Source organism: Trachurus trachurus (assembly GCF_905171665.1).
Source record: "Trachurus trachurus genome assembly, chromosome: 10".
NCBI lineage: Eukaryota > Metazoa > Chordata > Actinopteri > Carangiformes > Carangidae > Trachurus > Trachurus trachurus.
The window spans coordinates 9,425,168-9,438,966 of record NC_139894.1 but is presented as its reverse complement, the minus strand read 5'-3'; the positions used below and the strand labels follow the sequence as shown (position 1 = coordinate 9,438,966).

General features: G+C 43.1%; 1 protein-coding gene across 1 annotated transcript in view; it reads right to left on the bottom strand.

The window, feature by feature from the left end:
- The window catches only part of afg2a (AFG2 AAA ATPase homolog A), a 125,805-nt gene extending 112,118 nt beyond the window's left edge, over nucleotides 1-13,687 (bottom strand). The window contains exons 1-10 of the mRNA XM_083980445.1: nucleotides 13,455-13,687; nucleotides 12,225-12,349; nucleotides 11,976-12,133; nucleotides 11,285-11,343; nucleotides 10,435-11,094; nucleotides 10,230-10,359; nucleotides 9,611-9,667; nucleotides 9,339-9,462; nucleotides 5,842-5,943; nucleotides 5,422-5,575 (exon numbers count right to left, since the gene is read on the bottom strand). Of these exons, the coding sequence (XP_083836571.1) occupies nucleotides 5,422-5,575; nucleotides 5,842-5,943; nucleotides 9,339-9,462; nucleotides 9,611-9,667; nucleotides 10,230-10,359; nucleotides 10,435-11,094; nucleotides 11,285-11,343; nucleotides 11,976-12,133; nucleotides 12,225-12,349; nucleotides 13,455-13,629 (1,744 nt within the window). The 5' untranslated portion in view covers nucleotides 13,630-13,687. The remainder of the gene's footprint in view (nucleotides 1-5,421; nucleotides 5,576-5,841; nucleotides 5,944-9,338; nucleotides 9,463-9,610; nucleotides 9,668-10,229; nucleotides 10,360-10,434; nucleotides 11,095-11,284; nucleotides 11,344-11,975; nucleotides 12,134-12,224; nucleotides 12,350-13,454) is intronic.
- Between the last annotated feature and the right edge of the window lie 112 nt (nucleotides 13,688-13,799).

Genomic DNA, 13,799 nt, shown 5'->3' with positions numbered 1-13,799 from the left:
AGTTACTGCAGTTATTGTTATTTAGTTTATTTTATCTATGCTCCTGTCTTATCAAATTACAGGAAAGTTAAGTCCTTTACACTCTCTATTCAACATAAAACATTAAATATTAAGCGTAAAAATGATTGACTATATATTTCACGTAGCAAACATCTGTTGCTGCAGTTCTGCACCTGACAGGCAATAAAACACGGTCCCTCGACAACGACTCTATCCATGTCAGCCCGTCCAGTAACAGCGCTCCGTGCTGACACTCGTCTGACAGAGAGCCCGGGCAGAATGACGTGACGGGGAGCTACATCAGATAACATCAGGAACGCTGCCGCCACCGCTGCTCCCGCTCCTGCTCCTGCTGGCGTGCAGACTGCGACTAACACAGTCCAGTAGATCGTCTTAGTGTGTACATAAATCTGTCAGCCTGTGAGAAACGATGATGAAAGCCATGTCTACTTCAGACACAGTGACTGAGACGGAGGACGGCAAGCGGACACGGAGGAGTGAGTTTGATTGAAGGTCAGAATCCACAATTGCAGAAGGGGCTGAAGGAGGGATGTGGTTTAACTGTGGCGGGTTGTTTGTCTCTGCAACGTGTAAAATCTGCACTCAAAAGGTTAGAAAGACCAAAACAGGACATTTTTAACAATCCAGACAAAAAATTGTTGGATTTTTTCCAAAAAGCTCTGCATCGGTTCATTTTACTTTGGTGTCAAAGTTTAGATCAGTGAATGCAAACTGGGGTCAGTATTTACCCTCTCTACTGACATTGCCCTCACTAATAGCTGCTCTGCTTGGCTGTTTACATCCTCAGCAATATAACATTTGACCACTAGAGGTCGCTATTTAGAGATACAACAGTGCTGGGCAGACATGTACTTTATCAAAAGACTTTGATGTTATTCAAACTTCTCAGGTGCATCAAGACCAAAACAAACAGACTGAAAAACAGCTTTTATCCCAAAGCCATTACAATACTTAATGTAAATATGAACTGACACCCTATTGTTATATCATTGTATACATATTTCTTATGTATTTACTTTTATTTTTATACATATTCTCTTATATTTTACCCTGCTAGCCATCAATGCACTTGCACTGTCACTTTATTCAAATGCATACTCAGGATCATACATAACTGTTGAATAACTGAATGATTGTTTGTTGTCTGTCTTGTTTCTATGTCGTTGCACTTTAAGGTTTTAGCTTTTAATCTCGTTGTGCTACTGTGCAATGACAAAATTAATTCTAAATTATGATTCAGATACAACAAACTACCACTTTCTGCACATTTCTGCTGCAAAATTAAGATGATTTTTCACAAAGTAAAATAATCTCAATGAAGCAATTTTAGAGTGAAATGTCACACTTTGGTTTAGCTGCTCATGATACATAGTACATCAAAAAGCTTAGAAAGCACAGAGTAAGTGGTCACTTACAGCACAGCCATTATAGTTGGAATAGTTATGGTCTGTATCACCCTGACCTCTCTGTTGAGACAAGTTAGATCATGGTTTTAAATATCTAAACATAATTGATCAGAAATGATGACCTGTTCTTTTGAGTGTAAGAACAGGACAGTTGACAGAGATGCTAATGAGTGGAGATTTAGCCTAAATAATAAGCAAAGGCCTCTCCCCACAGAACATAATGTGTCACTGGAATAAAAATTGCGTGAATCAGATGCTGTGACCTTCACAGTCACCAGATATCAGCCCAGTCTAACACCTACAGAGAGGCAGAGGTGGAGTCAGCTTTTCAGAAACAATAAATAATAAATACATGCTAATAAGAGTGGAAAGCCGGGGGAAGCCACGTCACCCGTCTTGTCCTATGGGGTCTTATAGTGTCCTGACTCCTTATTTGGACATTTTATGATGGTTGTTCCTTTAGTTTAGCATAGATCTGTGCATCTTTAACTGAATAGTACAGACTCTATTCAATCATTGGAAAACCAGCTCTAGTTATTTTCATTTTAAACAGAAGTATTACATCATACTATGTTAAATCTCTCTGAGAAAGAGTGGGTACATTTCTATCAACCAGTGACGGGATGCATTCAAGTTTCAAGTTTTTCCTCTCCAGGTTTAAAAATCCTTCCTTTCATTAAAGGATCACGGCGTTCAACCTGGATTCCCTCGGTCAGTGCGTCTGATGTAAAGAGCAGATTTTCTTAATAATTTGGGCGCTCAGCGGCGGCTTAAAAAGGGGATTTGAAGTGACCTCAATGAAACAGTCTTTAATGGATCTGGTATGAGTGCGCTCTTGCATTACATTACATTGCATTTGAAACCGGCCGACCCGTGATCAACTGTAATTAAAGTGCTGATTATGTAACACATCTGTCGTCAAGAAGTTGTTTCTGCGGGCTCGGTGCGAGTCGGAGTGGACAAACAACAAACTTCCCTAATGACATCAAGATTTCCATCCATTCTTGTGCGCACACAAAGAAAAGAAATGCACAACCACCACTGGTCCTGACACTGCTGCCCTCTGCCCTTCAGCACAGATGAAGAATTGATTTAAACAGTCTCTGATCTATAAGCAGGTTGGTATTGTGCTAGAGGGCAGGATGTGAACCCCCCACCTCCCCCACCTCCCTCTACCACCACCACCACCACCACGATGTACTTCTTGTGTATGCCGCTTCATGTGTATGTGTGCATGCTTCTCTGCAGCTGTGCAAGGTGGGGATCGTGTGCGTGACCCGAGTGTGTCGCAGCCGTCGTTATGTAGTCGTTTATTCTATTTTTCAGGAAGCGGTGCGTCGGAGAGTGCGCTCCTGCAGCAGCTCATTGTTACCTGAGCAGCACAAGGAAACAACTGCAGTTCCTTCTCTTGATGTGTTTTTGTGCCTCTTCGGCTTTTGTTCCTTTTTTTTTTTTTTTTAATGAAAGCGAAGAAGGAAAAAACACAGATCGACTTGTGGGTACATGAGTGTGTTGTTGTGCGGCTGCATGTGTCTGTTTGTGTGTATTTAAGCTACGTGTGGTGGTATAGGGGCCCTGGTGAAGGGGTGGGGGGAGTGGGGGGTCCTCACCCATAATCAACCTCTCTCTATCACACACACACACACACAGTCAAACTCCTATTTACATCTATTCATCTTTGTTTTGCACCTTCTATCAACAAAGGATCAAATGATTACGTGCATGTGAAGCGGTGCCTGTAAAGTTATAATTACCGCTCGACTCCGAGCTGCAAAGCGTTTCAGTCTCTCTGCTCTGTGTTTTGATTCGTGTTTCACTCTCGCTGCTCTCGTCTGTGTTGTTCACCAAAACACAAAAAGCAGAGCTGCTCTGCAACAAACAGCAAGACAATACCACACACTAACAGAAAGTTAGCAACAAGCTGGTTGTTGTCACCTGATTGTGATGCTGCATGCATGCATCTAACATGCATTTGGTTATTAATTCTTACTAATTTCTTAGTCCACATCTGAGTAAAACAAACAACCCCACCGTTACATCACACAACTTTGGCTTTTCTTTCATTCTGACACCGCAGCTTTGAGCTGCAGCAGTTTCAGTGACTTTACTGTGGTGCTGTGTGATGTGTTGATATCAAAGAAAAAGGCTAAATCGCTGCACAATTAGATATTTAGACAGATAATCACAGTATTGCTCTTTTAACCACGCCCGCTGTGATTAATTTGTATTAGAAATAGTTGATTTTTTTGCTATTTGCATGAACATTGTCAGGTTTGCTGCCTAAATCTTTAGGTACAGTCAAACATAGTCATGATTCTGGGTAAAGAAAAGTGTCAAAACATCAGAATATTAACTGAACTGTTCTTCGTATATATGAATGATGGATAAGCGCTACAATCAATCAAACATTAAAACTGATGACTGTTGCAAATGATCTGTGTATTTTTACGAGCCTTAAAAATGAAATCAAATGTGAATATCAACCAATTAGATCTTCACAGTATAGTTTAATGGTCGGACTAAGATAAACAGGTTCGTGTTGCACTTCCGGAACGTTTCTAGCTGTGTTTGTTTTCTATTTCACATCCGTTAGCATTTTATTTGCACTTTATTTAGAGGCTGAAAGAGCCTACAGAGCGCAGCAACGTCAGGACAAAGCCTTAAATGAATTCTGAAGCTGCTGGTTCTCCTGCGGTGTTTCTTGCGAGGAGCCTGTGTTTGTCTAGTGATTTGGGTTTGGAGATTTTTGGGGGAAGCGAGCGGAGTCCAACGGGGTTGAGGAGGTTGTTGTCTCCCTCCGGGGCGCGAGGAGGTTTCTCAGAAAACACTGCCAGTCACGTCTGGCCCTCTGCGGACAGTAAATCACGCTCTTCGCCGGAGTGCTTCCGCACAGCAGCCCCAGATCCCTCCTCAGCTGGAAATGCAATACGCCACGTACCCCAGGCACCGGGACCACCCAGGAGGCACATGGGGTCACACATGCACATGCACACACACACAGAAAAACAAAATGTGCATGTGCTCATACAATCACACACACACATATACAGCCGATATGTTAGTCCTGGGGATGTGAGGTGGATTGGTTTGTGGCGGCAGGGGTGAGGGGGCAGAGGAATTTCACAACAAGTGGTGGTTTCAGTGGTTTCTCTCACTGGGATCTGAACACCACAGAAACTCCCAAACTTCCTCCTTGGCACATATCAAAGGATGGTTGACCGACCCTGTGCGTTTTTTCGGAGGGAGCTGTAGGAACGTCCGGACTCCAAGAAAACTTCGAAAAATAATTGTTAAAAACTAATTTAGGAAGAAATAAGGCACTATAGCAATTGTGGTTTGGGCAGCGTCCTGGCAGGCAGAGGTGGGGTCCAGAGACAAAAGAGGGGAAATAATATGAGGCCTGAAAAATGCCAATGCTCAATAACAAAATGCGATTCGAGTGCCATTTGTTTGTTGGTCGGATGCCTGAGCCCGTGAGGCAAACCAAACTACTAAAAGATGGTGAGCAAGCATTTTTCGGCGAGCTGCCACGCGCAACTTTATTTTCCCAAATGATGCTGGTTTTAGGGGAAAGAGAGCAAAGAGGCAGAGGATGCGAAGAGCAGCAGTGATGTTTTGCAACTGCTCTGAGGAGTTGGGCATGTTTTTTTTCTCCTTGGCATATTTATATGATACAGATTTCATGACTTTATCACAACCTATAGCTGTGTTTCTAGTGACAGGGATTTGATGCGTTTAGGGAACTTGTTGCTGCTGCTTCTTCAGAGGCTACTTAGAAATCTGGGATGATCAAATGTTTTTCATGTGACTAATCTCATGTCTGTATTAATAATAAGATACTTTTTAGACTTATTGTAGTGATGGAGCGGGAAAATACGTGAAAAAACGCTGCAGACAATATTCAAACCCAACCCTCGCCGATCTGAAAACACTGTTGGATTTCATCTGCTTCATACAAACGTGGCCTTTCGACAGTAGGACAGTATTTACTCGCCTGCCTCTTTGCAAACAGCTGCGAGGTCTGCTCCCACGTATCCATGAGCGGCATCCGCCAGCTGCGTCAGCTCCTCGCCGGTGGCGCTGCACGGCACCGAATTCAGCTGCTTTTTCAAAATGTCTGCACGCTCGGCTGCACCAGGAACTCCCACCTGCCAAAACCCAAACAGCAGAACAGAATGTTTTATTTACGCGTCCAGCGACTGTGGTGGAAACTTTCAAGGAACTTCCAGGATTTCACAACATGGCAATGGGTTTTTTTCTCAGTAGCCTGATCATGTTTTCAATGATCGTTGTTTGAGCTACCGACTCTTTCATCACTGACACTCACACAGTGTGTTGAACGAAGCCAGGTCTATCTTTCTAAGTTTTCAGCCCGTTTCAGCTACTCTTGCTCACAGTGCCTGCTGGGACTCACCTCCAGCTCTTTGTCAAAGCGTCCTGGTCGGCGCAGGGCGGGGTCGAGGGCGTGGGGCCGGTTTGTGGCCCCGAGGACCAACAGCTGACCTGAGTGACCCTCCTGGAAAGGAGAGGAAAGAAAGTAGAGATTAGTTTAGTGCAGGTGAGTCTAGTTTCATGTAACTTTGTCATTACTGTGCTGCTTTGATGCATAGATACTGAATGAACTGCTGATCTCCTGCTCAGTCCAGTTCTCACTGTCATTCATTCATTTTTAGTTTATTTGGGAGGGACAATGCATGCTAATGAACATTTCTTCACTAGGAATAAGATGTAAGCAAGCCAGAGTGTAGCCAAAGGCTAATTTCCATCCGTTGTCCTGCCGAACCGGACCACAAGACACTTTGGGAACTATACAAGTCGGGTCACTTTTCCGCTGTTCTGCTAACCCTCCTCCTGGCCATGTGCATTTGTTTACAACGAAGCTGGTGAGAAATCAATCAATAGAGCACTACATAATTTTATATATCGTATACGATGTGTATATTTGTGTAGTCTTATCCGTCATAAACAAAAGATTACGGGTTACGCCTTTGTGTCGCGGTGCGCAGAGACGAGAGCTGGGACACTGGGGCGGTTGTTTTCCAGCCAAGAGATGCAATGTGGGAGGCAGAGAGCCTCCATTCTCCCTTATAACAAGTAATAAGCAATGTAATTTATTAAACCATCACAATTACTCCAAAGCTGTTTAATTAAGAAAAAAAAATTGCATAGTTCTGCATAGAAATCCTGCATAGTTCTTCTTTAAACCTCCTTCTTCACTTTGGGCAGAAACTTCATCCCAACCGATTCAAAGTAGTAACGACGCTGTTGTATCGAATGCCTCAGCGTGACCTGAACTCCTCCATTGGGTGTCTGGGAGAGAGGGTGATGAGCTGTGACATCCAAAGGAGGCCAACAGTAGAGCTGCTGCTCCTTACAGGAGGTCTTGCAGGCAAGTCCAACTGGTAGGAGGCCTTGGGGTCGAACCAAGAACGCAGCAGAGGCCACAAATCACCTCAGGACAACTCTGCTGGGGGGGAGACATCTGTACTCTACACCAGTGGTTCTCAACTGGTGGGTCGGGACCCAAAAGTGGGTCGCGGACCCGTCCTGGATGGGTCGCGGACAGCTGGTCAAAAAAGTAAATACTATTTAATGCACATCTGATGTTGGACATGTCTTTTATTTTGAAAGGCACATGAGGCACGTGAACACATGCAGTTGTAATGGTCCTCCTGCATGCAGAGATGCATTAGAAGTCAAATATTTCATTTTGTTGGTCTCCATTTTGTGCAGTTTGATATTTTTTTATTCACTTCCGTACATGCAGTTGTCATGGTCCTCCTCAGTTTCATTCATGTGCCCTGAAATGCACTTTGCTCAACAAAGAGCAAAATGAAATAGTTGAAAAATTCTTGGTTTGAATTCTATAAAAGTGGGTCGCGACTTAATGACCATGGGAAAATGTGGAGCCCAGAGTGAGACTAGTTGAGAACCCCTGCTCTACACAACCTTGCACAAATAGATGAAAGTATATGTGTGGAAAGATGGATGGAATAACTCCACCAGAGTTATATGTGACTTTAAATCAGCTCTAGGCAACACAGTGAGTGGAGCTGTGAGTGATACAGACTGGTACCAGCACCACCGCCAAATCTGCTGCGCTGGCTGAGGCGGACACCAGGAATTACACTTAGTAAAACATCCGTCTATTTACTGTAACTTCATGACCACACATTTGCGACTTCATCCCCACTGCTCAGTGTTGCGTGTGCTTAAGGAGTTTGGTTATTTTTTCAAATCCTCAGAGAATGTTTGGCCTGCGTCCAAAGCTGAACTCCACTTGTTTCCTGCGGTGGTGGTCTGCCGGCAAGATGAGGGATATTTTTTCCACCTTTCAGGCAGAACTGAAACACAAATAAATTACAGCGCAAGTAGGAATGCTGCGCCGCGGAGCAGGAAGTGCTCTCTGCGCATTCCTAGAACCAATCAGTGTGATGACCTTGGATCCTCTGGTCTGGAAAACAGACAGGAGCAGGCAGGGAGGGAGTCGATGCATCTGTGTAGTATCACCAGCTGAAATGTGGGCTCCATGCCTGAGGACACAGAGTTGTACTTCACTGATAAAGTTATGGCAAATTGGCAGGGCATGGTGACCATAGGTGATCTCTTTCCCAGGCTCCCACTGGGTGTGTGTGTGTGTCTTTTTTCTCATCATGAGCCATCAGTGGACGAACGACACCCAGGAGGTCCAGCCCACGGCGTGTGAAGGGCGTCCAGCAGGATGCGGAGATGGTTTCTACATGACAGTCTGCATTTCCACTGAGGACATTTCCTGACTCTTAAAGGGATAGTTCACCCAAAATTCAAATTTCACTCATTATCTACTCACCCTCATGTCGACTAAGGGCCGGGAGAAGTTTCAGAGTCCTCCGTGCCTTCTCTGAGTTACAGCGGGGCTCCGTGCAGCACTGCATGTCCATATGACGGTTCCCAGTGTTGCTCTGCCGGAATCTCGCACGATTTGCGGAGCCGTGAACTGGGTGTCAATGCAAATCGCGCAAGATTTGGACGGACCAGGAAGAGCAGTGCTGGGAGCTTCCGCTACAAACAAGCTTAAAACATATACTTATTTAATTTTTCGGAACAATTTCTCATGTTGGGGCTTCAATACAAGAGAGACATTACAGACGAGCACTATGGAGGTATTTGGATGTTTTTTGGTGTGTCTTTTTGGACGAAGAAAAGTGAGCTCTGTTCGCAATCGTCATATGGACATGCAGTGCTGCCCCCTGTAACTCAGAGAAGGCACGGAGGACTCTGAAACTTCTCCCAGCCCTTAGTCGACATGAGGGTGAGTAGATAATGAGTGAAATTTGAATTTTGGGTGAACTATCCCTTTAAGCCGTGTGTGTCTATGTGTGTGCTGGACGAGCAGCTGTTGGTCAGTCTAACACGGCGATAATCACTCACACGTATCGTGTAAATGATGTAAGCCGAGGAGGAGACGCTGCGGTGGACATCTTCCCTTTGAGATTAGATTAACTAGTCTAGAGAGGATGCAGCTTCAGATGAAGTAACAGGGAAACTTAAATAAACATGGAGGAGAAATAATAGAAAATGTTTGCTCAAGAGGAGGAGGAGGTTCGAGGGAGTCAGTGGGGGAGTATTTTTCAAAACAGTGCTGTGAAAAGTCAATCTAGAGGTGCTACAATGTTAGATTTTCACTTCATGGTTATATTATATGGCTAACAGAATTCCTAATTAGGATTTAAATCACTATATCTATAAAAAAATAAAGAAAATTAACAATAATACTCAATAGAATTCTTCTTAAACATTGTTTTCTCTTTTTTGGTAAATGGATTAAACTCAAATTAAAATGTAGGGAGGTGGTGGAGAGAGAGTCTGTGGCTTTAACTTTGCAAAAGTAAAACACACAAAGAAGACGTGACTTCAAGAGTCAGAACTTACTGATCCGATCCCGTCCATCAGAGTCAGGAGAGAAGCTACGACTCGTTTCTCCACCTCGTTCTGAGCTCCCTCTCGCTTCGGGCACAAAGCGTCCAGCTCATCGATGAAGATGATGGCAGGCTGCCTGTCAAACCGAGAGACAGGATGAAAGACGGGTCAAATCCGCAGCTTTGTACTTTAAAACAAAACTCTGAGTCTCAACACAACATTTTGAGAAGTATTAGTTCTCTTCTATGATGTCTATGTGAGTGATGGTCGTATGTGGGCTTTACCTCTGAGACGCTTCAGTAAATATCTGTCTCAGCTTTGCTTCTGTTTCACCATAGAATCTGTAAAAAGATAATAATACATAAAATAATAATAAATAATAATAACTTGTTGCCAGGCAAAGCTGTAAACATGTTTGAAAAAAGAAACTGTAAATATGAACTGGGGCTAATATTAAATGTACATCGATTTCTGTAAAAGGGTGCATACTGAGTATGGAACAATCTTGAGAATGAATTGAAATGATGTGGGACGCTTCAGAGATTTAAAGGTCTCCTCAAAAACAAAATAATTGATCAATATAAACAAGTGGTTTGATTTCATATAATAGAATATTTGATGGCATCATTATCTACACCGGTAGAGGAAATGGGTGATCTGCCAGTTGTATAATAGGTGAGAAGGGTAGGCGTTGCAAGCTTATAACTTCAGCCTGTACCATTTTGGTTGAATATAAAGTTGTTTCTTTATGTTGATTTGTACAGTTGCAATGTCGATTGACCGAAATAAATAAAATCAATCAATGATACATAAGTGAATAAACCAACTTCTGTTTATTCTTTTGCCCAAACAGAATAAAAATCCAAACATATATTTTCCACTGGGACATGAAAGTGATCGTACTTGCTCAGGATCTCTGGGCCGTTGATAACCGTCATGTGAGCTCCGACCTCATTGGCTATGGCTCGTCCAATCATAGTCTTCCCTGTGCCCGGGGGACCGTACAGGAGAACTCCTCGGGGAGGGGGGATCCCTGCATTGACAACAGCTCATGATAAGCTGAAAACTCACCACTGAACATTATAATGAGGTGAAAACCTGAACCTACCGTAGTTGCTGAACAGCTCTGGGTGCTTCAGAGGAAGCTCGATTGTCTCTCTGATGGCGTCCAGCTGGCTGCTGAGGCCACCGATCATGCTGTATGTGACCTTTGACCTCTTAGCCTCTGCGTCCGGAGCCTCCTGTCCCGCTCTGTCTCTGAAGCTGACTTTGGTGGAGCAGGAGAGGCTGTAGAAGGTGTCAGAACTCAGCACACCACCAGGGGGCGCTGTGGGGCTTTTCTCTGCCAGGTCTAATTTGTGTGAGCTCTCCTCCTGACCGACAGCATCCTCCGCTGACTCTGCAGGAGGATTCTGGGAGTTGTAGGAGGGCGTGCAGGGAGAAGGGAGTGGGGAGAGGGGAGAGAGCTGCATCGGCCTCCGTGGGGTGCTGGCTGCAGGACCGGGCTCTCCAGGAGTGCCCGGTGACCCGTCAGCGTTCCTGTCGTCCACCGTGAGCATGCTGAGCTGCAGGGAGAGGTCGGCCGACGTGGAGTCCAGGGCAGAGCTGATCACAGAGGACTCCTCGGTGTCAGGGCCGAGTCCTAGGGGAGGAGCTGGTCTCTGCAGGGTCACACCGTCCTCCCCTCTGATGGCTTCGACCCGGAGGCTGCACGACCGGCCATAGTAGGACAGAGACAGGACGTTCCCTGGTAGGACGATGTTCCCAACTGGAGCAAGAGAAACAAAGCAGGACAGTTATTCCAGCTCAGGAAATGAGGTAGATTGATTAGCAATAAAACAGTAAAAGGCAGGAACACAGAAAATCAAATCACAGTTTCTTCACAGTAGATATGTTTGACACATAAACTGGAAAAAAGAGATACATCTGATACAAGAAAATCAGCAAAATGTACTTACCCAAAGATCTCAGGAGGAAGTTCTTGAATTCATCTGTCTCCAGAGTGTCATCTTTTGATCTGAGAAAGAGTTCATATGTATATGATAAATCACACACACACAGTACAATTTCCTTTACAATTGTGTTCAGGCTGAAACAGCAGCATCACACAAAACAAAAAAATTTGGTTGCAACACTATCTAATGGACTAATGACAACTTAGATTCTGATGAAGCACCATAGAAATACATAATAACATGTATTAGAAAGGATGAAGAAAAGATAGAGCATACTGATTGAACACTGAATATTTGAACAGTAGAGGCAAAATACAGCCAGCAGATGGCAGCATCAACTAAAAATAGGAAATAAGTTGAGACCTCTGAGCCAGTCTCCTGTTTCTGTTTTAGTTTACTTAAAACTATTTTTCATAAACCCAAAATTCGCATTATGACAATTTTGTAAATTTTACTTATATACATTATGACCACAGTAAAAAATCACTTTATCAAAATGCATTGCTTTTGTGAAACGACAAAAAATTTTGATATAACAAAATGAGGTGATATGTTATTGCAACATGAGAAGTGAAACCATTTCTCATCTAGTGATAATATGAAATGATGTAGCTATAATATGAGGCAAAATGTAATTTCACTATGGTCTGATCCATTATGTACAATTCTTCAATGATAACCAGATGATTTTTACCTGTTGAATAAAACCACCTCTTCAGCCCGAAGCACAGGACCTGTTATCGGCTGCAGCGTCACCTCCCCCCCTGACTTCACCTTCAGGTTGGTCTGGATGTGTTTGTGAAGACCGACTTTCCCACCAGGGAAGGGAGCGACAGGCCATCCCAAACACACCTGTAACACACCAGATATGTTTAATGCATTAGCCAGTGCTGGTTTGAAATAACAATATAACTAAGGACAGAGGAACCAGATGAAAGGACACCTGTTGTTGTCCTGTGGGACTCGTCATGAGGACCGGTCTCCCGATGCACACTCCAGCTGACTTCATTGAATTGAGGCCCAGTTGGACTAAAGTTGATCTGCAGGTTTTTGGTGTTTTGTCATCGGCTGTGAAGAAATTAACAAAAACACATGAAACCAGGATTTCAAGAAAGTGTTTAAAACCTTCAAATATGTATAAGAGAGGAGATTACAGCAGTTAAAGGCAGTAAATCAACTGTTAATGATGGGGACAGAGACGAACATATTCTCTATACTGAAAATGGGCTCTGATGTCATTAACCTGTCAGCTACTGAATCAACTGGTTCATTCAGCATTTGGAGCTGAAGCTAAACTACTGATTTAGGAGTTTTCATTAATAATATTTCAAGTATTTTCTCTGCAAACAGATTACCAGACGAACACTGAAGCAGGATGTTAACTGTAACCCTTCACCACATTCATGCTGATCACTTCTTGTTAACAGGGGGAAAATCAAGTCCTCACATGTGCACAATTAAAATCACAAATCTTTTGGAAGTGTAGACGCTAATTCAAGGCTTCAGTGGCCTGTTATGGAAACTAATTACATTTCCCTAAGTATTGCACTCAAATTTGAGATACAGTGCTTTACATTGAGTATTTACATTGTGCTTTCTATTGCAACTACCACAGCCGTTCTATGATTTCTACTACCTTTTACATTTGATGCATTATAAATTTAAAGCTGTGTTTGGCCGAGACCCATTGAGACACAGATATCAACCCGACATTTCCACTCTAATTGTATCAGGTGGTTGCATTTCATTAAGTGTTTAAATTTCAAAGGGAAATTAATTCTGGACCAATAATCTGATTGTATCTGTATCTTGTATCATTTAATGAAGACTGATGAAAGCATCATTTTACTGTTGCAACTGCTTGTTCTGCAGGTTGAATATAATGCATGGAAGTAATTGGTCCTTTAACCTGAATACTTCCTCCATGTCTGGGTAAAGTCTGAGCTGCAGTGGATAATAAATACAGCACAAACTAAACAGTTAAAGGACTGTCACAGTGGAAGAAGATCTGTTTGCCCCAGTTTGAATGAACACCATCCAACATGAAAACCACGTTTGGTCTCAAAATGTGTTTCATGTTCAGTTAAAAACTGGATCAAAGACTGCAAAAGAGTCATTGAGTTTAAATATTCAATCACATCTGTAAGATATAAGTGAGTAGAGTAAATCTCACCTTTTTCTATGAAATCCGTGACAGTGAATGAGTTGCTGTTTGAACTTTTGCAGCTTCCTCCGTCCTGTCCAGATGTTTGCAGGTTGGAGGAGTCATGTGAACCCTCCTTCAGCACCAGAGAACCGTCCCCTTCACTCGACTTTTTCGATTTGCTCTTATTTTTCTTAGAAGACATCTTAATTGTCACAATATTCTCCACGTGAAACTGCAAACATGTGTAAACACGGAGCGGTGTTGCAAACTTCCTGGTTCGCTCTTAAGCCCCGCCTCATTTTTACCGTAATACCAGGAATCTCATTGGAAAATTAATTACAATGATATTTTTGTATTTTAAAAAATAATTAC